We start from the raw sequence: 23,839 nt of genomic DNA, 5'->3' as shown, positions 1-23,839 counted from the left end.
TCCACTGTGCTCCTCCTCCTCCAGAGTCCACTGTGCTCCTCCTCCTCCAGAGTCCACTGTGCTCCTCCTCCTCCAGAGTCCACTGTGCTCCTCCTCCTCCAGAGTCCACTGTGCTCCTCCTCCTCCAGAGTCCACTGTGCTCCTCCTCCTCCAGAGTCCACTGTGCTCCTCCTCCTCCAGAGTCCACTGTGCTCCTCCTCCTCCAGAGTCCACTGTGCTCCTCCTCCTCCAGACTACTGTGCTCCTCCTCCTCCAGACTCCTCTGTCCTCCTCCTCCTCCAGACTCCTCTGTCCTCCTCCTCCTCCAGACTCCTCTGTCCTCCTCCTCCTCCAGACTCCTCTGTCCTCCTCCTCCTCCAGACTCCTCTGTCCTCCTCCTCCTCCAGACTACTCTGTCCTCCTCCTCCTCCAGACTACTCTGTCCTCCTCCAGACTACTCTGTCCTCCTCCTCCTCCAGACTACTCTGTCCTCCTCCTCCTCCAGACTACTCTGTCCTCCTCCTCCTCCAGACTACTCTGTCCTCCTCCTCCAGACTACTCTGTCCTCCTCCTCCTCCTCCAGACCCCTCTGTCCTCCTCCTCCTCCTCCAGACCCCTCTGTCCTCCTCCAGACTTCTCTGTTCTCCTCCTCCAGACTTCTCTGTTCTCCTCCTCCTCCTCCAGACTCCTCTGTCCTCCTCCTCCTCCTCCAGACTCCTCTGTCCTCCTCCTCCTCCAGACTCCTCTGCCCTCCTCCTCCTCCAGACTCCTCTGTCCTCCTCTGCCTCACCCAGACTCCTCTGTCCTCCTCTGCCTCACCCAGACTCCTCTGTCCTCCTCTGCCTCACCCAGACTCCTCTGTCCTCCTCCTCCAGGCTCCTCTGTCCTCCTCCTCCAGACCCCTCTGTCCTCCTCCTCCTCCTCCAGACCCCTCTGTCCTCCTCCAGACTTCTCTGTTCTCCTCCTCCAGACTCTTCTGTCCTCCACTGCCTCACCCAGACTCCTCTGTCCTCCTCCTCCAGGCTCCTCTGTCCTGCTCCTCCTCCTCCAGACTCCTCTGTCCTCCTCCTCCAGACTCCTCTGTCCTCCTCCTCCTCCTCCAGACTCCTCTGTCCTCCTCCTCCTCCTCCAGACTCCTCTGTCCTCCTCCTCCTCCAGACTCCTCTGTCCTCCTCCTCCTCCAGACTCCTCTGTCCTCCACCTCCTCCAGACTCCTCTGTCCTCCTCCTCCTCCAGACCTTTTTGTTCTCCTTTTCCTCTGTACTGGTATACACTGTGTATAACCTTTCCTCAGATGAGTAGGGGGAGCACCTGACATGATGTAGGCTCGGCCAGCATGAGGATTGTTAGGGGGGCTCAGCTTGCAGAGGTCCCCCTCATAGTGTCTCATCAGTTTGCCTCTACTGCTGTGGGTGGAGAGAAGAGGTTCAGCAGCTGCAGTCTCTGACATCTCCTAGTCTTCCTGTCATTGGTCGGCTGATTCGGTCACCGGCTCCTCCTCCTCATGACTCACTTCCTGTGTTTCCTGCTTTAGCAGTTTCCGTAGTCAGAGGGGAGGGGGAGCAGCATGTCTCTGGCCAGGTCTATCCTTATCGTACATCAAGCTGCTGCTTTGTCATACACTGAACACATAGAGGAAGTATATAACTCCGCCCTGATTTCTTTATGTTAGGTAGGTAACACAAAATGCATATTATAAATGAAGATCTTTATTATTTACAGGGCATCTACCACCAGGATGAAAGACTGTAGGAAAATAAGCCTGAGGGGCTCCATGCTCCATTAGCACCTAAGCACCTTCATCCTGGTGGAAGATGCCCTTTAAGTAAACCATCCCGCTAAACCAGGGGCATTACTCATAGATCCAGGCCCCAGGACTGTGGTATCTTCTTATACGTGTTATCCGTGGCCTCCATCTGTCTATAATAGTCTTTTATAATTATTGCAATGAGCCTGAAGGGCTCTGGGGGTGTTACTAGAGCCCCTCTGTGCTGCAGATTCACAGGCTGTTACAATGAGCAGAACATGTCTCCCCCTGCTGCTGCTAGATTACACGGGGGCAGAGGGAAATCCTCTAGATATCCAGCGTCTGTGATAATGGCTGATGCTTCTCCTATGATGTCTGGGGGATTGTGGCTTCCGAGGTTTGGGGTGCACCTGACTGTGTAAGGAAGGTTCCCCTAGACTGGGGGCTGGCGTTATAGAAGTTTGGGTACTATTGCACTTTAATAGCGTTGGTGATCTGTGTCCCCCCCTCCCCTGTTACCTCATGATGCCCTCCTCTCCTATGACTCTGAAGCCCCCCCCCCCTCCCTATGTTATTGAGATGTTATGTTTTTTGTAATGTTTTACCTTTGTATTTTATAGTTAATTTCCAGTTACAGCAGGTGGAATGGTGGGAGATGTGAGATGGTAGTTGCTCGGTTGGCCGACTTGCCAGCTGGGAGTCCAGGCCTTCAGCTTCTAGAGCTCAGTAATGTGTGATTTTATTCCAAGTGCCTGATTTATGGGACATTACACATTACAGACTGGTGGCTGTAGGGTGAGGTCACCAAGGGTTTACTTACATAAAGGGTGTTTGGTACTTTAATGAAGGGGGAGTGGCCATGGATTTTGGTTGGCTTACCCCTCCCTTTTTTTCTGACCTCATCGTGTTGTCCTCTTTTAGTTGCGGCACTCAAAGGGGAGTTACGTTGAATTTTTGGCTTTTGATGTTCGGCTGGACGACTTTCCAGCTGGGAGTTTGGCTGAGCGAGTTATTTCTGGTGCCTTATGTTCATGTTACGAGTTATTGTGTAAATGAAAATGTGACCCCTTTAGCCCCCAGCAAGGAGTCCTGTGTGACGCTTTACATACATACATACACACAGCATGCACTCAGTCTACACATATACTGTATACATATATACTTTACTAACACACATACATCATACACAAGGGCATCATAAGCAGCAGATCCTAGCACAGGGAGGGGAGAGGGTAACACAGTTTGGGGCACTTCCTCCTGTGTTCTGTGAACCCTCCCCCTCTCGCAGGACCCGACAGACAGGAAGTGGAGGAAGATGATTCACGTGACCCTCGGAGCTTCCCCTTCTGCTCTTCAGGAGTTGGTGATGATAGATCTGCCTCTCATGTGTCATATATCTGCAGCAACCTGGATGGAGATGGGCCCCTCAGAACCCAGGGGCCCCGGGCAGTCGCCCATTACGCCCTAATGAAGATCTGCCATTGGTTTTGTATCTAAAACCAGAAACTTTGTCACGCACTGTAGCTGCATGTGACAGGTAAGTGGCTCTGAGTATAAGGAACCTTCTGTGGATGCAGCTCTGGATGTGACTAGAGAAGAAGACACTCAGGATCAGGATGTGATATGGAGGGGTACGGTCCCCCAAAATATCATAAAGCCACAAATAGCCGTGAAAGCAATGAAGGTTTAACTATTTGACTACCACACAGATAAGAGCCACATCTATAAGCAGTAGGGACACTGCTCGTCCTGCCACAGGGGCGGTGCTGGTGCAATGTATCAGATCAGTTCCTGTATTCTCCATGTTTCTTCTTCTTGCCACGAGACACCGGGCCGAGGGCAAACGTGGACTTGATGTTGTGCCGATCCCTCTCGGCCTCCTCATCCTCGTCATAGCGCTCCTCCTCCTCCTCCTCTTCTTCATCTTCACTTTCACGGGGGCTGGAGGGCTGAGACACTGATGGAGAAGGGGGCACCGAGGACGGACGGGGGAAGCGGAACCCATCTGTCTATAAAAGGGACATAACATACAGGATTAATAGTGCGGGAGCGATATACATATATATATATACACATGAAAGTCACTGGAGATATGTGTTCAGGGGCCCAACTACAGAGGGAGCAGCCGCTATGGGGCCCGCAGTGTCAGGGGCCCCGGCATCTGAAGAATGGAGGAGGTGTATAATATGTATATAACAGATCTGTGATGTATATACATGTGTGAGTAAGGAACTGTGTATATATAATCAGAAGTCTATGGGGCCCTGTCTCTCCGAGTTACACCCCTGTATGTGATATATGTGCAACACCCCTGCCAAAGCATAGGTGGACTGAAAAGTGTGAATAGCGCCCTCTCCAGGTCAGGAGCTGTCTAGGGAGTCATGAACCCTCTAGGAAGTTTCTAGCTCTGGGAGATTATTTTATAGCAGCTGTAGCCTCTGCCTGGACAGGCAATAGTTAAATGGGTGTAAGATGTTATCCAATCATGTGGCTGTATTGTAAGCTGGAGTGTGATTGGAAAGGAGCTACCACCTGACCAGGGGGAGTATAAAACCCCCGATGCAGGGGGAGCACATGGTCCTTCAGATTCTGTTATCAGTCCAGACCACATGGACAGAGTGACCAGAGAGACAGTGGACAGGAGACCAACAGTGCTGACACAGAGTCAGGAGCCTCCAATCCAGAGCTGCAGCTTCCACGCTGGACTCAGCCCCACCTCAATTATCCCAGCATCTACTACCAGGCTGGTGCACTATTTCTGAGGACCCTCTCCATGACCACTCCAGTACCAGAATCCAGATCTGCTGTGTGACCGTTTAGGCCCGTTGCCTGCTGTTGTTCAATAAAGATCTGTAAGGTGATTTGCACTACGTTGCCTCCGTCTGATCCCTGGATACGGCTGTTACCACCACGGGCTCCCCCATCCATTACCCAGAGCTCTTCTCCAGCACCTATGAGGTTAATCCCTGCAAAGAACTGTGTCAGCTCTGCTACATCTGCTGAAAGAGCCATTGCTGCAGCACTGAAGGGGTTAACCGCTGCAACCTCTGTGCTACGCATCAAGTAATTCCAGCCCGCCAAAAGTCACTGGCGTGAAGCCACGGTCTGCGCGGGCTAAGCTCCGCCCCCTGCGCATACAGCGAGGCCTTTACCTCTCAATGAGGAACCGGAGCTCCTCGAAGCCTTTGAGACTCTGATCATCGCGGCAGCGCATCCCATCCGGAGGCCATTTGCTGCTCACCGGCTGCATTGAGGTACGACTCGGGCCTCCCTCGTGGACACCTACCTCAAGTCTGGGGTGGAGTGTGGCTCTCCACCTGCTCCGAATCCATCCTCTCCGGTTCCACCCCTGCAGAGGTTCCTCTCCACTATCGGTGTCCTGGTTCCGTACGCTCCAGAGGGTTTCCGTTTTTGATTGTGGAATCTGCTGCAGCCAGTCCAAGCGGCAGGGAAACCGGTATCCCCTGGGCTCCCTCACTCTGGAGGCTATCCTAAAGGAGCCCAACACTCCAGTAGCCACCGCTGACCGGCCCGTGGAGTATCCAAGACCACCTGGTAAGAGGCCCATGCTGTGTGGTGAGAACGTCCTGCCAGCTACAGAGGTTTCTACCACCAGCTCAACAGCGCCCCCAACAGCTGCAGGTCAGTCTGAGAATGACACTCCTCTATCTCTCAGCAATGGAGAAGAATCTATGGCTCCCGTGGCCACCATCATGTGCTCTACAGCGCCCCCAACAGCTGCAGGTCAGTCTGAGCATGACACTCCTCTATCTCTCAGCAATGGAGAAGAATCTATGGCTCCTGCGGCCATCATCATGCACTCCACAGCGCCCCCAGCTACTGGAGGTCAGAGAAGTGCTGAAGGGCTGAAGATGACCTCCCGGCTGTTCCAGCTTCTGGGTGTCCCATGTCAGCAGTTCCAGAGCCACCAGCGCTCCTGAGGTTCCTGCTAGCGGACGATCTCCGGGTGCTGAGAGTTTCTGTTGCACAGGTTGATCCTCCAGCTGCATCGGAACGTGTTCCAGCATCATCTGTTCCTGCTGTAGGACCTGTTCCCGCGCCCTGCGACCCTGCTACAGCTGCGCCAGATCCCACCCCTGCTGCTTCTGCACCTACCTCTGCAGATCCATTTTCCACCACCAGAGCTGTCCAGGCGATGAATCCCACCAGCGGGTGCCCCCAGCCGGCTGCAGCCCTGACTCTGACAGTGAGTAATCCCCTGATGGGCTGAAGTCGACAATCAGGTACTTTTCTGCCTTGTATATATTTCTGTCTCCCCGTTGGGCTGGGCCCACCTACCCCTCCTATAGAGCCACAGACTCTCATCTAAAGTATTAGAAGTCAAAAACTCTCCCCCAGTTGTGCTATGATAGCGGACGCAGAGCTCCTCACCAAGGGACTGTGGCCCTCATCTGAAGGGGAGACCCTTTGTTTTTGCGATCCTTTTTCCTACATGAAGGACTGTGCCCAGAGGATAGACTGTCCCTGCAGGAGTCTCTGAGAGACTTCTGGTCGGTTACTCCAAGGAAAAAGTTTATTATTTTTGCACTTAATGCCTTTCTTCCCAGGAAATGGACATCGCTATCTCGCTACCAAGAGTCACCATGCTGCATGTGACCTTCTTATTAGGCTTTGCAGCTATGTGGACTGTGTCGGACCGTCTTTGTATTTGTCAAATCCTGACCGCAGGCTTACGGCTGAAATCGGAGCTCCGTAATTGTGTGGCCTCTTAATCGTGGGTCTTTAAGGAACCGGGGGTGTTCACTAGGGTAAGACCATCAGACCACAGGTATACCATATGTACTATACGTATCATTTATGCCACCTAGGTGACGTGTCTTCGGACAGATTTTCAGGCCTTGGTGCAAGGAGTGGATTACAGGACATGACACCGTGGCAAAGAGTTGGTTTAAAGTGGATGTAATGGCTGATAACAGAGAGTAATAGATTGTATCCCCCCCTGTACAGTCTCCTCTCCCCGGGGTGTAATGGCTGATAACAGAGAGTAATAGATTGTATCCCCCCCTGTACAGTCTCCTCTCCCCCGGGGTGTAATGGCTGATAACAGAGAGTAATAGATTGTATCCCCCCTGTACAGTCTCCTCTCCCCGGGGTGTAATGGCTGATAACAGAGAGTAATAGATTGTATCCCCCCCCCCCTGTACAGTCTCCTCTCCCCGGGATGTAATGGCTGATAACAGAGAGTAATAGATTGTATCCCCCTGTACAGTCTCCTCTCCCCGGGATGTAATGGCTGATAACAGAGAGTAATAGATTGTATCCCCCTGTACAGTCTCCTCTCCCCGGGATGTAATGGCTGATAACAGAGAGTAATAGATTGTATCCCCCCTGTACAGTCTCCTCTCCCCGGGGTGTAATGGCTGATAACAGAGAGTAATAGATTGTATCCCCCTGTACAGTCTCCTCTCCCCGGGATGTAATGGCTGATAACAGAGAGTAATAGATTGTATCCCCCCTGTACAGTCTCCTCTCCCCGGGATGTAATGGCTGATAACAGAGAGTAATAGATTGTATCCCCCCTGTGCAGTCTCCTCTCCCCCCCGGGTGTAATGGCTGATAACAGAGAGTAATAGATTGTATCCCCCCTGTACAGTCTCCTCTCCCCGGGATGTAATGGCTGATAACAGAGAGTAATAGATTGTATCCCTCCTGTACAGTCTCCTCTCCCCGGGATGTAATGGCTGATAACAGAGAGTAATAGATTGTATCCCCCTGTACAGTCTCCTCTCCCCGGGATGTAATGGCTGATAACAGAGAGTAATAGATTGTATCCCCCCTGTACAGTCTCCTCTCCCCGGGATGTAATGGCTGATAACAGAGAGTAATAGATTGTATCCCCCCTGTACAGTCTCCTCTCCCCGGGATGTAATGGCTGATAACAGAGAGTAATAGATTGTATCCCCCTGTACAGTCTCCTCTCCCCGGGGTGTAATGGCTGATAACAGAGAGTAATAGATTGTATCCCCCTGTACAGTCTCCTCTCCCCGGGGTGTAATGGCTGATAACAGAGAGTAATAGATTGTATCCCCCCTGTACAGTCTCCTCTCCCCGGGATGTAATGGCTGATAACAGAGAGTAATAGATTGTATCCCCCCTGTACAGTCTCCTCTCCCCGGGGTGTAATGGCTGATAACAGAGAGTAATAGATTGTATCCCCCCCCCCCTGTACAGTCTCCTCTCCCCGGGGTGTAATGGCTGATAACAGAGAGTAATAGATTGTATCCCTCCCTGTACAGTCTCCTCTCCCCGGGGTGTAATGGCTGATAACAGAGAGTAATAGATTGTATCCCCCCCTGTACAGTGTCCTCTCCCCGGGATGTAATGGCTGATAACAGAGAGTAATAGATTGTATCCCCCCCTGTACAGTCTCCTCTCCCCGGGGTGTAATGGCTGATAACAGAGAGTAATAGATTGTATCCCCCCTGTACAGTCTCCTCTCCCCGGGGTGTAATGGCTGATAACAGAGAGTAATAGATTGTATCCCCCCTGTACAGTCTCCTCTCCCCGGGATGTAATGGCTGATAACAGAGAGTAATAGATTGTATCCCCCTGTACAGTCTCCTCTCCCCGGGGTGTAATGGCTGATAACAGAGAGTAATAGATTGTATCCCCCCCTGTACAGTCTCCTCTCCCCGGGGTGTAATGGCTGATAACAGAGAGTAATAGATTGTATCCCCCCTGTACAGTCTCCTCTCCCCGGGATGTAATGGCTGATAACAGAGAGTAATAGATTGTATCCCCCCTGTACAGTCTCCTCTCCCCGGGATGTAATGGCTGATAACAGAGAGTAATAGATTGTATCCCCCTGTACAGTCTCCTCTCCCCGGGATGTAATGGCTGATAACAGAGAGTAATAGATTGTATCCCCCCTGTACAGTCTCCTCTCCCCGGGATGTAATGGCTGATAACAGAGAGTAATAGATTGTATCCCCCTGTACAGTCTCCTCTCCCCGGGATGTAATGGCTGATAACAGAGAGTAATAGATTGTATCCCCCTGTACAGTCTCCTCTCCCCGGGGTGTAATGGCTGATAACAGAGAGTAATAGATTGTATCCCCCCCCCCTGTACAGTCTCCTCTCCCCGGGATGTAATGGCTGATAACAGAGAGTAATAGATTGTATCCCCCTGTACAGTCTCCTCTCCCCGGGATGTAATGGCTGATAACAGAGAGTAATAGATTGTATCCCCCCCTGTACAGTCTCCTCTCCCCGGGATGTAATGGCTGATAACAGAGAGTAATAGATTGTATCCCCCCCCCCCTGTACAGTCTCCTCTCCCCGGGATGTAATGGCTGATAACAGAGAGTAATAGATTGTATCCCCCTGTACAGTCTCCTCTCCCCGGGATGTAATGGCTGATAACAGAGAGTAATAGATTGTATCCCCCTGTACAGTCTCCTCTCCCCGGGGTGTAATGGCTGATAACAGAGAGTAATAGATTGTATCCCCCCCCTGTACAGTCTCCTCTCCCCGGGATGTAATGGCTGATAACAGAGAGTAATAGATTGTATCCCCCTGTACAGTCTCCTCTCCCCGGGATGTAATGGCTGATAACAGAGAGTAATAGATTGTATCCCCCCTGTACAGTCTCCTCTCCCCGGGGTGTAATGGCTGATAACAGAGAGTAATAGATTGTATCCCCCCTGTACAGTCTCCTCTCCCCGGGGTGTAATGGCTGATAACAGAGAGTAATAGATTGTATCCCCCCTGTACAGTCTCCTCTCCCCGGGATGTAATGGCTGATAACAGAGAGTAATAGATTGTATCCCCCTGTACAGTCTCCTCTCCCCGGGGTGTAATGGCTGATAACAGAGAGTAATAGATTGTATTCCCCTGTACAGTCTCCTCTCCCCGGGATGTAATGGCTGATAACAGAGAGTAATAGATTGTATCCCCCCTGTACAGTCTCCTCTCCCCGGGATGTAATGGCTGATAACAGAGAGTAATAGATTGTATCCCCCTGTACAGTCTCCTCTCCCCGGGATGTAATGGCTGATAACAGAGAGTAATAGATTGTATCCCCCCTGTACAGTCTCCTCTCCCCGGGATGTAATGGCTGATAACAGAGAGTAATAGATTGTATCCCCCTGTACAGTCTCCTCTCCCCGGGATGTAATGGCTGATAACAGAGAGTAATAGATTGTATCCCCCCTGTACAGTCTCCTCTCCCCGGGGTGTAATGGCTGATAACAGAGAGTAATAGATTGTATCCCCCCCCCCCTGTACAGTCTCCTCTCCCCGGGATGTAATGGCTGATAACAGAGAGTAATAGATTGTATCCCCCCCTGTACAGTCTCCTCTCCCCGGGGTGTAATGGCTGATAACAGAGAGTAATAGATTGTATCCCCCCCCCTGTACAGTCTCCTCTCCCCGGGGTGTAATGGCTGATAACAGAGAGTAACAGATTGTATCCCCCCCTGTACAGTCTCCTCTCCCCGGGGTGTAATGGCTGATAACAGAGAGTAATAGATTGTATCCCCCCTGTACAGTCTCCTCTCCCCGGGGTGTAATGGCTGATAACAGAGAGTAATAGATTGTATCCCCCCTGTACAGTCTCCTCTCCCCGGGGTGTAATGGCTGATAACAGAGAGTAATAGATTGTACCCCCCTGTACAGTCTCCTCTCCCCGGGGTGTAATGGCTGATAACAGAGAGTAATAGATTGTATCCCCCTGTACAGTCTCCTCTCCCCGGGGTGTAATGGCTGATAACAGAGAGTAATAGATTGTATCCCCCCCTGTACAGTCTCCTCTCCCCGGGGTGTAATGGCTGATAACAGAGAGTAATAGATTGTATCCCCCCCTGTACAGTCTCCTCTCCCCGGGATGTAATGGCTGATAACAGAGAGTAATAGATTGTATCCCCCTGTACAGTCTCCTCTCCCCGGGGTGTAATGGCTGATAACAGAGAGTAATAGATTGTATCCCCCTGTACAGTCTCCTCTCCCCGGGATGTAATGGCTGATAACAGAGAGTAATAGATTGTATCCTCCCTGTACAGTCTCCTCTCCCCGGGGTGTAATGGCTGATAACAGAGAGTAATAGATTGTATCCCCCCCTGTACAGTCTCCTCTCCCCGGGATGTAATGGCTGATAACAGAGAGTAATAGATTGTATCCCCCTGTACAGTCTCCTCTCCCCGGGGTGTAATGGCTGATAACAGAGAGTAATAGATTGTATCCCCCCTGTACAGTCTCCTCTCCCCGGGGTGTAATGGCTGATAACAGAGAGTAATAGATTGTATCCCCCCTGTACAGTCTCCTCTCCCCGGGGTGTAATGGCTGATAACAGAGAGTAATAGATTGTATCCTCCCCTGTACAGTCTCCTCTCCCCGGGGTGTAATGGCTGATAACAGAGAGTAATAGATTGTATCCCCCCTGTACAGTCTCCTCTCCCCGGGATGTAATGGCTGATAACAGAGAGTAATAGATTGTATCCCCCCCTGTACAGTCTCCTCTCCCCGGGATGTAATGGCTGATAACAGAGAGTAATAGATTGTATCCCCCCCTGTACAGTCTCCTCTCCCCGGGATGTAATGGCTGATAACAGAGAGTAATAGATTGTATCCTCCCTGTACAGTCTCCTCTCCCCGGGATGTAATGCCTGATAACAGAGAGTAATAGATTGTATCCCCCTGTACAGTCTCCTCTCCCCGGGGTGTAATGGCTGATAACAGAGAGTAATAGATTGTATCCCCCCCTGTACAGTCTCCTCTCCCCGGGATGTAATGGCTGATAACAGAGAGTAATAGATTGTATCCCCCCCTGTACAGTCTCCTCTCCCCGGGATGTAATGGCTGATAACAGAGAGTAATAGATTGTATCCCCCCCTGTACAGTCTCCTCTCCCCGGGATGTAATGGCTGATAACAGAGAGTAATAGATTGTATCCCCCCCTGTACAGTCTCCTCTCCCCGGGGTGTAATGGCTGATAACAGAGAGTAATAGATTGTATCCCCCCCCTGTGCAGTCTCCTCTCCCCGGGGTGTAATGGCTGATAACAGAGAGTAATAGATTGTATCCCCCCCTGTACAGTCTCCTCTCCCCGGGGTGTAATGGCTGATAACAGAGAGTAATAGATTGTATCCCCCCCCTGTACAGTCTCCTCTCCCCGGGGTGTAATGGCTGATAACAGAGAGTAATAGATTGTATCCCCCCTGTACAGTCTCCTCTCCCCGGGAGGTAATGGCTGATAACAGAGAGTAATAGATTGTATCCCCCCTGTACAGTCTCCTCTCCCCGGGGTGTAATGGCTGATAACAGAGAGTAATAGATTGTATCCCCCCCTGTACAGTCTCCTCTCCCCGGGATATAATGGCTGATAACAGAGAGTAATAGATTGTATCCCCTTGTACAGTCTCTTCTCCCCGGGGTGTAATGGCTGATAACAGAGAGTAATAGATTGTATCCCCCTGTACAGTCTCCTCTCCCCGGGAGGTAATGGCTGATAACAGAGAGTAATAGATGTTAGTTTGGGCAGATGGCAGATGCTTTGTCATTGATAGTAATCAGGATGGATGGGATAGTGGTGACTATGAGGTGGTGACGCAGCAGCCCGGTCACCGTTGCCACCATTTATCACATATAGAGCGGATATCTCGTGAGTTATGGCCGGGGCCAACGACACATTCAGCAAAGATTTTATGATATTATTGATCTGAAGTAATAAAATGTTAATTACTACAAGGAGAATCCAAGCGGAGATGATGGATCCCTCAAGACCATGGAATCCCCGACAACTCCATGAGTCATCTCTAGCTGTGGACACAACAGATGCTCCGGAGACCAAGGAATCCCTAAGAAACCCCGAGTCATCTCCATCTCCAAGGAATCCCTAAGAAACCCCGAGTCATCTCCAACTGTCGAAACAAAGGAATCCCTAAGAAGCTCCAGGAAAAAGTCACAACCATGGAATCTCCAAAAAAGTCCCAGGATGAGCTAAAGACCTTTCCCCATGAAGTCCTGAGTCATCTCCAGCTGTAGAGACCCAGGACAACCTCAAGACCAAGGAATCCCCAAGAAGTCCCAGGACAACCTCAGCATAAAGGAATCCCCAAGAAGTCCCAGGACAACCTCAGCCATCTCCAGCTTGAGTCATCACTAGTCATAGAGAACAAGGAGGTCCCTAACATCAAGGAAACCCAGAGTCATCTCAAGTGATGGAACTCAAGGACCAAGGAATCCCTGAGAAGTCCATGAGTCATTTCCAGCTACAAGGATGACTCCATGTCTAACCATGAATAGATGCTATCAAAACTAAGGAATCCATGAGAATGCCCTGGATCGTGCTGTGACAGCCAAGGACAACCTCAAGACCAAAGAGAAGCCCTTGCATCACCTACAACTGCAGAGACAATCAACACTTTCAAAACTCAGGAATCCCTGGGAAACCCTGAGTCCTCTCCAACTGTGGTGACAATCGGTGCTACCAAGACCACGGAATCCCTGCGAAGCCCCACAGTCTCCTAGAACGGTGCAGACAGACAATGCTCCTAAGGCCTCTTGACATATTTTTGGATGCATTAGCAATGGCAAACAGATGTCCCCATGTAACTCTGTGGGCCCACACACATTGCAATTGTTTCTATGGCTCCATCTGTGAGCCCAAAAACTCAGAGCAGGACCTATTCTGCAAACGCATATGGGCTCTGCTCCTATCAATGGCGTAGGAGAGGACCTCACACTCCTCTGTTGTTAGCAGCCCAGTAAAAGCAGCAAGATCAGGGAATCCTAGAGTCATCTCCATCTCTGGTGACAAGATCAAGCAATCCCAAAGAATGACCCTAAGATCAAGAACTGAAGAGAAGCCTACGACTGAATAATCTACAATTGCTTAGTCAATAGGTGCTACCAAGAACGATAAATTCCTGAGAAGGCCCTGGGTTATCTGTAGCTGTGAAGATCAAGGACAACCTCACGACCAAAGAAGCCCAAGAAGCCCATGAATCGCCTAAGACCAAGGAATCCCCACAAAAACCAGCTGTGGAGACCAAGCACTGCCTCGAGACCATGGAATCCCCAAGAAGTCCATGAGTCACCAACAACTCTGAGACAATCAATGCTCTAAAGACCAAAGAATCCATGAGGAACCCCGGATCATTTCCAACTGTGGTGACAATCGGTGCTACCATGACCAAAAAGCTTAAAGGTGCTCTGGGTGTTCTGACCCAATCACCCTTCCACTCACTGCGGCTATAATCCAGCTGCTGCAGAATTTGACCATTTGAAGTAAAAATTCATGTAATGCAGTGCTTGACTCTCTACTAACTTATCCTTGGGACCGATGCCTGGTTCATCTTAATAAATGTTAGGATGTCCATGTTGTCTGTAGAGAGGCAGATTCCCTTGTCGGTGATGACACGACCGGTGGTGCTGAACCCGCCCTCTAACAGCGCACCGGCCGCAGGGCAGGACACCACCTGCAAAGCATAGAGGGAAAGCTCAGGACAATTTTCCCACCCAGACGTGTGGACAGATAATCCTCCACCATAGGAGTCACATTCTGACTCCTGGTACTCCGTCCATATCTGATGGTGGTGGAGGAGGTTTAAACATGTTGTTCCACATTGTGGCCATGCTCACACTCCGTGTTGCATTGACAATTTCCTCCTCCTCCGGTACTGATGAGTATCCTGGTCAGGCTGCCCGGAGGCAAGGACAAGCTGTGGAGCTGAGGATGAATGGTGGAGCTGAGGATGAAGTCATCTGTGGTGACCATATTGGAAGCAGCACTGAACCAATATTCCTCATGGAGGTCCAGTCATTGGTGGTGAAGTGCTGTTGGTCACTACTCTCACTCACCTGGATGTTCTGGAGATGAAATTCTGCAATTGCCTGCTGCGGCTCACACACCCTTTCCAGCATATGTAAAGCCGAATTCACCTAGTTGGTACTCACCTGAAGCGGTGGGTGGGCAGGTCTGCATTGCAGATGGGCGAGCACCAGGGTGTGAACACCACAATTTTGATTTTGATTGAAAAGCAAATTATACTGAGACTTTGTCTTTAAGATACTTCTGGATGATGTAGTAAATGCTGACAGTACCTGCACTGTAGCAGTGAATGATCTTCAGGGTGCCCTTACAAGGGCAATTATTTTCACCTGTCTCTAATATCAGGAGCCTCCTGTCTCTACCTATGTCCCCTGTGAAGGATAATTGCTGTTGAGGAGCCTGACTGACCCTATGACGAGCAGCAACCTCCTGTGTGTAATGGCTTCTGGACACGGGACCCTGCTCTTGTACTGCAGAGTCACATGTCCAGCCCGGCCAATCACAGGCATGCCTACTTAGGACAGGCCTATGGTTGCTAAGGGGCTGGAAGCTGCTTGATTGGCTGCTCAGTAGTCAATCAAGCAGTTTGGCGCTTTTTCCAGACACAATCCCAAAGTCTGAACAGTGGCATCAGTGGTGCCAAACCCGCCAAATTCGGTATAGACCAGAACATCACTACTCCTAAATCATCTCAATCTGTAGAGACTAAGGATGACCCCAAGACCAATGGATCCCAGAAAAGCCCATGAGCCATCTCCAGATACAGGGACCAGGGATGACCCTAGGATCATGATCTTTTTGAGGGTCTTCCGCACAATAACATCCATTGATGGCCATCACAACATCCAACACAATCTGAGCAGCAGTTTAATGGACCAGGAGGCTGAGGATGAACAGCGGTGGAGAATCTACTAGGAATGGGGTCAGCTATTCTCACCTTTGGAGGTGCGCTGGGCTCCATCTCAAACTTGTCCGGGAACATTCTAGAAAGAGCCAGGTGCCGGCCGTGCATGTAGAACTGTGGAGGAGAAAACAGAGAGAGGGGATTGTCATACACAGACCCCACCAGGAGGGAAGTTATACCACCCAGAAGAAAGCCCAGAGAAGAAGGAGGAGAACCTGACCATAACCCTACACAGACCCCACCAGGAGGGAAGTTATACCACCCAGAAGAAAGCCCAGAGAAGAACCTGACCATAACCCTACACAGACCCCACCAGGAGGGAAGTTATACCACCCAGAAGAAAGCCCAGAGAAGAAGGAGGAGAACCTGACCATAACCCTACACAGACCCCACCAGGAGGGAAGTTATACCACACAGAGGAAAGCTCAGAGAAGAAGGAGAACCTGACCATAACCCTACACAGACCCCACCAGGAGGGAAGTTATACCACCCAGAAGAAAGCCCAGAGAAGGAGGAGAAGAACCGGACCATAACCCTACACAGACCCCACCAGGCGGGAAGTTATACCACCCAGAAGAAAGCCCAGAGAAGAAGGAGAAGAACCTGACCATAACCCTACACAGACCCCACCAGGAGGGAAGTTATACCACACAGAGGAAAGCCCAGAGAAGAAGGAGAAGAACCTGACCATAACCCTACACTGACCCCACCAGGAGGGAAGTTATACCACCCAGAAGAAAGCCCAGAGAAGGAGAAGAACCGGACCATAACCCTACATAGACCCCACCAGGAGGGAAGCTATACCACCCAGAGGAAAGCCCAGAGAAGAAGGAGGAGAACCGGACCATAACCCTACACAGACCCCACCAGGAGGGAAGTTATACCACACAGAGGAAAGCTCAGAGAAGAAGGAGGAGAACCTGACCATAACCCCACACAGACCCCACCAGGAGGGAAGTTATACCACCCAGAAGAAAGCCCAGAGAAGGAGAAGAACCTGACCATAACCCTACACAGACCCCACCAGGAGGGAAGTTATACCACCCAGAAGAAAGCCCAGAGAAGAAGGAGAAGAACCTGACCATAACCCTACACAGACCCCACCAGGAGGGAAGTTATACCACCCAGAAGAAAGCCCAGAGAAGAAGGAGAAGAACCTGACCATAACCCCACACAGACCCCACCAGGAGGGAAGTTATACCACCCAGAGGAAAGCCCAGAGAAGAAGGAGGAGAACCTGACCATAACCCCACACAGACCCCACCAGGAGGGAAGTTATACCACCCAGAAGAAAGCCCAGAGAAGAAGGAGGAGAACCTGACCATAACCCCACACAGACCCCACCAGGAGGGAAGTTATACCACCCAGAGGAAGGCCCAGAGAAGAAGGAGAACCTGACCATAACCCCACACAGACCCCACCAGGCGGGAAGTTATACCACACAGAAGAAAGCCCGGAGAAGAAGGAGAAGAACCTGACCATAACCCTACACAGACCCCACCAGGAGGGAAGTTATACGACACAGAAGAAAGCCCAGAGAAGAAGGAGAAGAACCTGACCATAACCCTACACAGACCCCACCAGGAGGGAAGTTATACCACCCAGAAGAAAGCCCAGAGAAGAAGGAGAAAAACCTGACCATAACCCTACACAGACCCCACCAGGAGGGAAGTTATACCACACAGAAGAAAGCCCAGAGAAGAAGGAGAAGAACCGGACCATAACCCTACACAGACCCACCAGGAGGGAAGTTATACGACACAGAGGAAAGCCCAGAGAAGAAGAAGAAGAACCTGACCATAACCCTACACAGACCCCACCAGGCGGGAAGTTATACCACCCAGAGGAAGGCCCAGAGAAGAAGGAGGAGAACCGGACCATAACCCTACACAGACCCCCCAGGAGGGAAGTTAGACCACCCAGAAGAAAGCCCAGAGAAGAAGGAGAAGAACCGAACCATAACCCTACACAGACCCCACCAGGAGGGAAGTTATACCACACAGAAGAAAGCCCAGAGAAGAAGGAGGAGAACCTGACCATAACCCTACAAAGACCCCACCAGGCGGGAAGTTATACCACCCAGAAGAAAGCCCAGAGAAGAAGGAGAAGAACCGGACCATAACCCTACACAGACCCCACCAGGAGGGAAGTTATACCACCCAGAGGAAGGCACGGAGAAGGAGAAGAACCTGACCATAACCCTACACAGACCCCACCAGGAGGGAAGTTATACCACCCAGAGGAAAGCCCAGAGAAGAAGGAGGAGAACCTGACCATAACCCTACACAGACCCCACCAGGAGGAACGTTATACCACCCAGAAGAAAGCCCAGAGAAGAAGGAGAAGAACCTGACCATAACCCTACACAGACCCCACCAGGAGGGAAGTTATACCACCCAGAAGAAAGCCCAGAGAAGAAGGAGGAGAACCGGACCATAACCCTACACAGACCCCAAAAGGAGGGAAGTTATACCACCCAGAAGAAAGCCCAGAGAAGAAGGAGAAGAACCTGACCATAACCCTACACAGACCCCACCAGGAGGGAAGTTATACCACCCAGAAGAAAGCCCAGAGAAGAACCTGACCATAACCCTACACAGACCCCACCAGGAGGGAAGTTATACCACCCAGAGGAAAGCCCAGAGAAGAAGGAGAACCTGACCATAACCCTACACAGACCCCACCAGGAGGGAAGTTATACCACCCAGAGGAAAGCCCAGAGAAGAAGGAGGAGAACCTGACCATAACCCTACACTGACCCCACCAGGAGGGAAGCTATACCACCCAGAGGAAAGCCCAGAGAAGAAGGAGAAGAACCTGACCATAACCCTACACAGACCCCACCAGGAGGGAAGTTATACCACCCAGAGGAAAGCCCAGAGAAGAAGGAGAAGAACCTGACCATAACCCTACACAGACCCCACCAGGAGGGAAGTTATACCACCCAGAGGAAAGCCCAGAGAAGAAGGAGAACCTGACCATAACCCTACACAGACCCCACCAGGAGGGAAGTTATACCACCCAGAGGAAAGCCCAGAGAAGAAGGAGAAGAACCTGACCATAACCCTACACAGACCCCACCAGGAGGGAAGTTATACCACCCAGAGGAAAGCCCAGAGAAGAAGGAGGAGAACCTGACCATAACCCTACACTGACCCCACCAGGAGGGAAGCTATACCACCCAGAGGAAAGCCCAGAGAAGAAGGAGAAGAACCTGACCATAACCCTACACAGACCCCACCAGGAGGGAAGTTATACCACCCAGAGGAAAGCCCAGAGAAGAACCTGACCATAACCCTACACAGACCCCACCAGGAGGGAAGTTATACCACCCAGAGGAAAGCCCAGAGAAGAAGGAGAAGAACCTGACCATAACCCTACACAGACCCCACCAGGAGGGAAGTTATACCACCCAGAGGAACGCCCAGAGAAGAAGGAGGAGAACCTGACCATAACCCTATACAGACCCCACCAGGAGGGAAGTTATACCACACAGAGGAAAGCCCAGAGAAGAAGGAGGAGAACCTGACCATAACCCTACACAGACCCCACCAGGAGGGAAGTTATACCACACAGAAGAAAGCCAAGAGAAGGAGAAGAACCTGACCATAACCCTACACAGACCCCACCAGGAGGGAAGTTATACCACACAGAAGAAATCCCAGAGAAGAAGGAGAAGAACCGGACCATAACCCTACACAGACCACACCAGGAGGGAAGTTATACCACCCAGAAGAAAGCCCAGAGAAGAAGGAGAACCTGACCATAACCCTACACAGACCCCACCAGGAGGGAAGTTATACCACCCAGAGGAAAGCCCAGAGAAGAAGGAGAAGAACCTGACCATAACCCTACACAGACCCCACCAGGAGGGAAGTTATACCACCCAGAGGAAAGCCCAGAGAAGAAGGAGGAGAACCTGACCATAACCCTACACTGACCCCACCAGGAGGGAAGCTATACCACCCAGAGGAAAGCCCAGAGAAGAAGGAGAAGAACCTGACCATAACCCTACACAGACCCCACCAGGAGGGAAGTTATACCACCCAGAGGAAAGCCCAGAGAAGAAGGAGAAGAACCTGACCATAACCCTACACAGACCCCACCAGGAGGGAAGTTATACCACCCAGAGGAACGCCCAGAGAAGAAGGAGGAGAACCTGACCATAACCCTATACAGACCCCACCAGGAGGGAAGTTATACCACACAGAGGAAAGCCCAGAGAAGAAGGAGGAGAACCTGACCATAACCCTACACAGACCCCACCAGGAGGGAAGTTATACCACCCAGAAGAAAGCCCAGAGAATAACCTGACCATAACCCTACACAGACCCCACCAGGAGGGAAGTTACACCACCCATAAGAAATCCCAGAGAAGAAGGAGAAGAACCGGACCATAACCCTACACAGACCACACCAGGAGGGAAGTTATACCACCCAGAAGAAAGCCCAGAGAAGAAGGAGAAGAACCGGACCATAACCCTACACAGACCCCACCAGGAGGAAAGTAATACCACCCAGAAGAAAGCCCAGAGAAGAACCTGACCATAACCCTACACAGACCCCACCAGGAGGGAAGTTATACCACCCAGAAGAAAGCCCAGAGAAGAAGGAGGAGAACCTGACCATAACCCTACACAGACCCCACCAGGAGGGAAGTTATACCACCCAGAAGAAAGCCCAGAGAAGAAGGAGAAGAACCTGACCATAACCCTACACAGACCCCACCAGGAGGAACGTTATACCACCCAGAAGAAAGCCCAGAGAAGAAGGAGAAGAACCGGACCATAACCCTACACAGACCCCACCAGGAGGGAAGTTATACCACCCAGAAGAAAGCCCAGAGAAGAAGGAGAAGAACCTGACCATAACCCTACACAGACCCCACCAGGAGGGAAGTTACACCACCCAGAGGAAGGCCCAGAGAAGGAGGAGAACCTGACCATAACCCTACACAGACCCCACCAGGAGGGAAGTTATACCACACAGAAGAAAGCCCAGAGAAGGAGGAGAACCTGATCATAACCCTACACAGACCCCACCAGGAGGGAAGTTATACCACCCAGAGGAAAGCCCAGAGAAGGAGAAGAACCTGACCATAACCCTACACAGACCCCACCAGGAGGGAAGTTATACCACCCAGAAGAAAGCCCAGAGAAGAAGGAGAAGAACCGGACCATAACCCCACACAGACCCCACCAGGCGGGAAGTTATACCACCCAGAGGAAAGCCCAGAAAAGAAGTAGAAGAACCTGACCATAACCCTACACAGACCCCACCAGGAGGGAAGTAATACCACCCAGAAGAAAGCCCAGAGAAGAAGGAGAAGAACCTGACCATAACCCTACACAGACCCCACCAGGAGGGAAGTTATACCACACAGAAGAAAGCCCAGAGAAGGAGAAGAACCTGACCATAACCCTACACAGACCCCACCAGGAGGGAAGTTATACCACACAGAAGAAAGCCCAGAGAAGAACCTGACCATAACCCTGCACAGACCCCACCAGGAGGGAAGTTATACCACCCAGAAGAAAGCCCAGAGAAGAAGGAGGAGAACCTGATCATAACCCTACACAGACCCCACCAGGAGGAAAGTTATACCACCCAGAAGAAAGCCCAGAGAAGAACCTGACCATAGCCCTACACAGACCCCACCAGGAGGGAAGTTATACCACCCAGAAGAAAGCCCAGAGAAGAAGGAGGAGAACCTGACCATAACCCTACACAGACCCCACCAGGAGGGAAGTTATACCACACAGAAGAAAGCCCGGAGAAGAAGGAGGAGAACCTGACCATAACCCTACACAGACCCCACCAGGAGGGAAGTTATACCACACAGAGGAACGCCCAGAGAAGAAGAAGAAGAACCGGACCATAACCCTACACAGACCCCACCAGGAGGGAAGTTATACCACCCAGAAGAAAGCACAGAGAAGGAGAAGAACCTGACCATAACCCTACACAGACCCCACCAGGAGGGAAGTTATACCACCCAGAGGAAAGCCCAGAGAAGAAGGAGAAGAACCTGACCATAACCCTACACAGACCCCACCAGGAGGGAAGTTATACCACCCAGAAGAAAGCCCAGAGAAGAAGAACCTGACCATAACCCTACACAGACCCGACCAGGAGGGAAGTTATACCACCCAGAGGAAAGCCCAGAGAAGAAGGAGAAGAACCTGACCATAACCCTACACAGACCCCACCAGGAGGAAAGTTATACCACCCAGAAGAAAGCCCAGAGAAGAAGGAGGAGAACCTGACCATAACCCTATACAGACCCCACCAGGAGGGAAGTTATACCACACAGAAGAAAGCCCAGAGAAGAAGGAGAAGAACCGGACCAAAACCCTACACAGACCCCACCAGGAGGGAAGTTATACCACCCAGAAGAAAGCCCAGAGAAGAAGGAGAAGAACCTGAGCATAACCCTACACAGACCCCACCAGGAGGGAAGTTATACCACCCAGAAGAAAGCCCAGAGAAGAAGGAGGAGAACCTGACCATAACCCTACACAGACCCCACCAGGAGGGAAGTTATACCACCCAGAAGAAAGCCCAGAGAAGAAGGAGGACCTGACCATAACCCTACACAGACCCCACCAGGAGGAAAGTTATACCGCCCAGAGGAAAGCCCAGAGAAGAAGGAGAAGAACCGGACCATAACCCTACACAGACCCCACCAGGCGGGAAGTTATACCACCCAGAGGAAAGCCCAGAGAAGAAGGAGAAGAACCTGACCATAACCCTACACAGACCCCACCAGGAGGGAAGTTATACCACCCAGAGGAAAGCCCAGAGAAGAAGGAGAAGAACCGGACCATAACCCTACACAGACCCCACCAGGAGGGAAGTTATACCACCCAGAAGAAAGCTGAGAGAAGAAGGAGAACCTGACCATAACCCTACACAGACCCCACCAGGAGGGAAGTTATACCACACAGAAGAAAGCCCAGAGAAGAACCTGACCATAACCCTACACAGACCCCACCAGGAGGGAAGTTATACCACCCAGAAGAAAGCCCAGAGAAGAAGAAGAAGAACCTGACCATAACCCTACACAGACCCCACCAGGCGGGAAGTTATACCACCCAGAAGAAAGCCCAGAGAAGAAGAAGAAGAACCTGATCATAACCCTACACAGACCACACCAGGAGGGAAGTTATACCACCCAGAAAAAAGCCCAGAGAAGAAGAAGAAAAACCTGACCATAACCCTACACAGACCCCACCAGGAGGGAAGTTATACCACCCAGAAGAAAGCCCAGAGAAGAACCTGACCATAACCCTACACAGACCCCACCAGGAGGGAAGTTATACCACACAGAAGAAAGCCCAGAGAAGAAGGAGAAGAACCGGACCAAAACCCTACACAGACCCCACCAGGAGGGAAGTTATACCACACAGAAGAAAGCCCAGAGAAGAAGGAGGAGAACCTGACCATAACCCTACACAGACCCCACCAGGAGGGAAGTTATACCACCCAGAAGAAAGCCCAGAGAAGAACCTGACCATAACCCTACACAGACCCCACCAGGAGGAAAGTTATACCGCCCAGAGGAAAGCCCAGAGAAGAAGGAGAAGAACCGGACCATAACCCTACACAGACCCCACCAGGCGGGAAGTTATACCACCCAGAGGAAAGCCCAGAGAAGAAGGAGAAGAACCTGACCATAACCCTACACAGACCCCACCAGGAGGGAAGTTATACCACCCAGAGGAAAGCCCAGAGAAGAAGGAGAAGAACCGGACCATAACCCTACACAGACCCCACCAGGAGGGAAGTTATACCACCCAGAAGAAAGCTGAGAGAAGAAGGAGAACCTGACCATAACCCTACACAGACCCCACCAGGAGGGAAGTTATACCACATAGAAGAAAGCCCAGAGAAGAAGGAGAAGAACCTGACCATAACCCTACACAGACCCCACCAGGAGGGAAGTTATACCACCCAGAAGAAAGCCCAGAGAAGAAGAAGAAGAACCTGACCATAACCCTACACAGACCCCACCAGGTGGGAAGTTATACCACCCAGAAGAAAGCCCAGAGAAGAAGAAGAAGAACCTGATCATAACCCTACACAGACCCCACCAGGCGGGAAGTTATACCACCCAGAAAAAAGCCCAGAGAAGAAGAAGAAAAACCTGACCATAACCCTACACAGACCCCACCAGGAGGGAAGTTATACCACCCAGAAGAAAGCCCAGAGAAGAAGGAGGAGAACCTGACAATAACCCTACACAGACCCCACCAGGAGGGAAGTTATACCACCCAGAAGAAAGCCCAGAGAAGAACCTGACCATAACCCTACACAGACCCCACCAGGAGGGAAGTTCTACCACACAGAAGAAAGCCCAGAGAAGAACCGGACCATAACCCTACACAGACCCCACCAGGAGGGAAGTTATACCACACAG

At 51.2% G+C, this 23,839-nt stretch overlaps 1 protein-coding gene across 2 annotated transcripts in view; it reads right to left on the bottom strand.

Moving 5' to 3' along the window:
- Positions 1 to 3,390: 3,390 nt before the first annotated feature.
- Positions 3,391 to 23,839, bottom strand: part of LOC140125875 (glycogen [starch] synthase, liver-like) — an 82,806-nt gene continuing 62,357 nt past the window's right edge. For both annotated transcript variants that reach the window (XM_072144751.1, XM_072144752.1), the window contains exons 15-16: positions 15,454 to 15,534; positions 3,391 to 3,735 (exon numbers count right to left, since the gene is read on the bottom strand). In XM_072144751.1, coding sequence (XP_072000852.1) covers positions 3,511 to 3,735; positions 15,454 to 15,534 — 306 coding nt within the window. In that variant the 3' untranslated portion in view covers positions 3,391 to 3,510. The remainder of the gene's footprint in view (positions 3,736 to 15,453; positions 15,535 to 23,839) is intronic.

This window comes from Engystomops pustulosus, chromosome 4 (assembly GCF_040894005.1).
Source record: "Engystomops pustulosus chromosome 4, aEngPut4.maternal, whole genome shotgun sequence".
NCBI lineage: Eukaryota > Metazoa > Chordata > Amphibia > Anura > Leptodactylidae > Engystomops > Engystomops pustulosus.
Note: the sequence above shows the minus strand (reverse complement) of the source record. Positions and strands in the feature narration are given on the sequence as shown.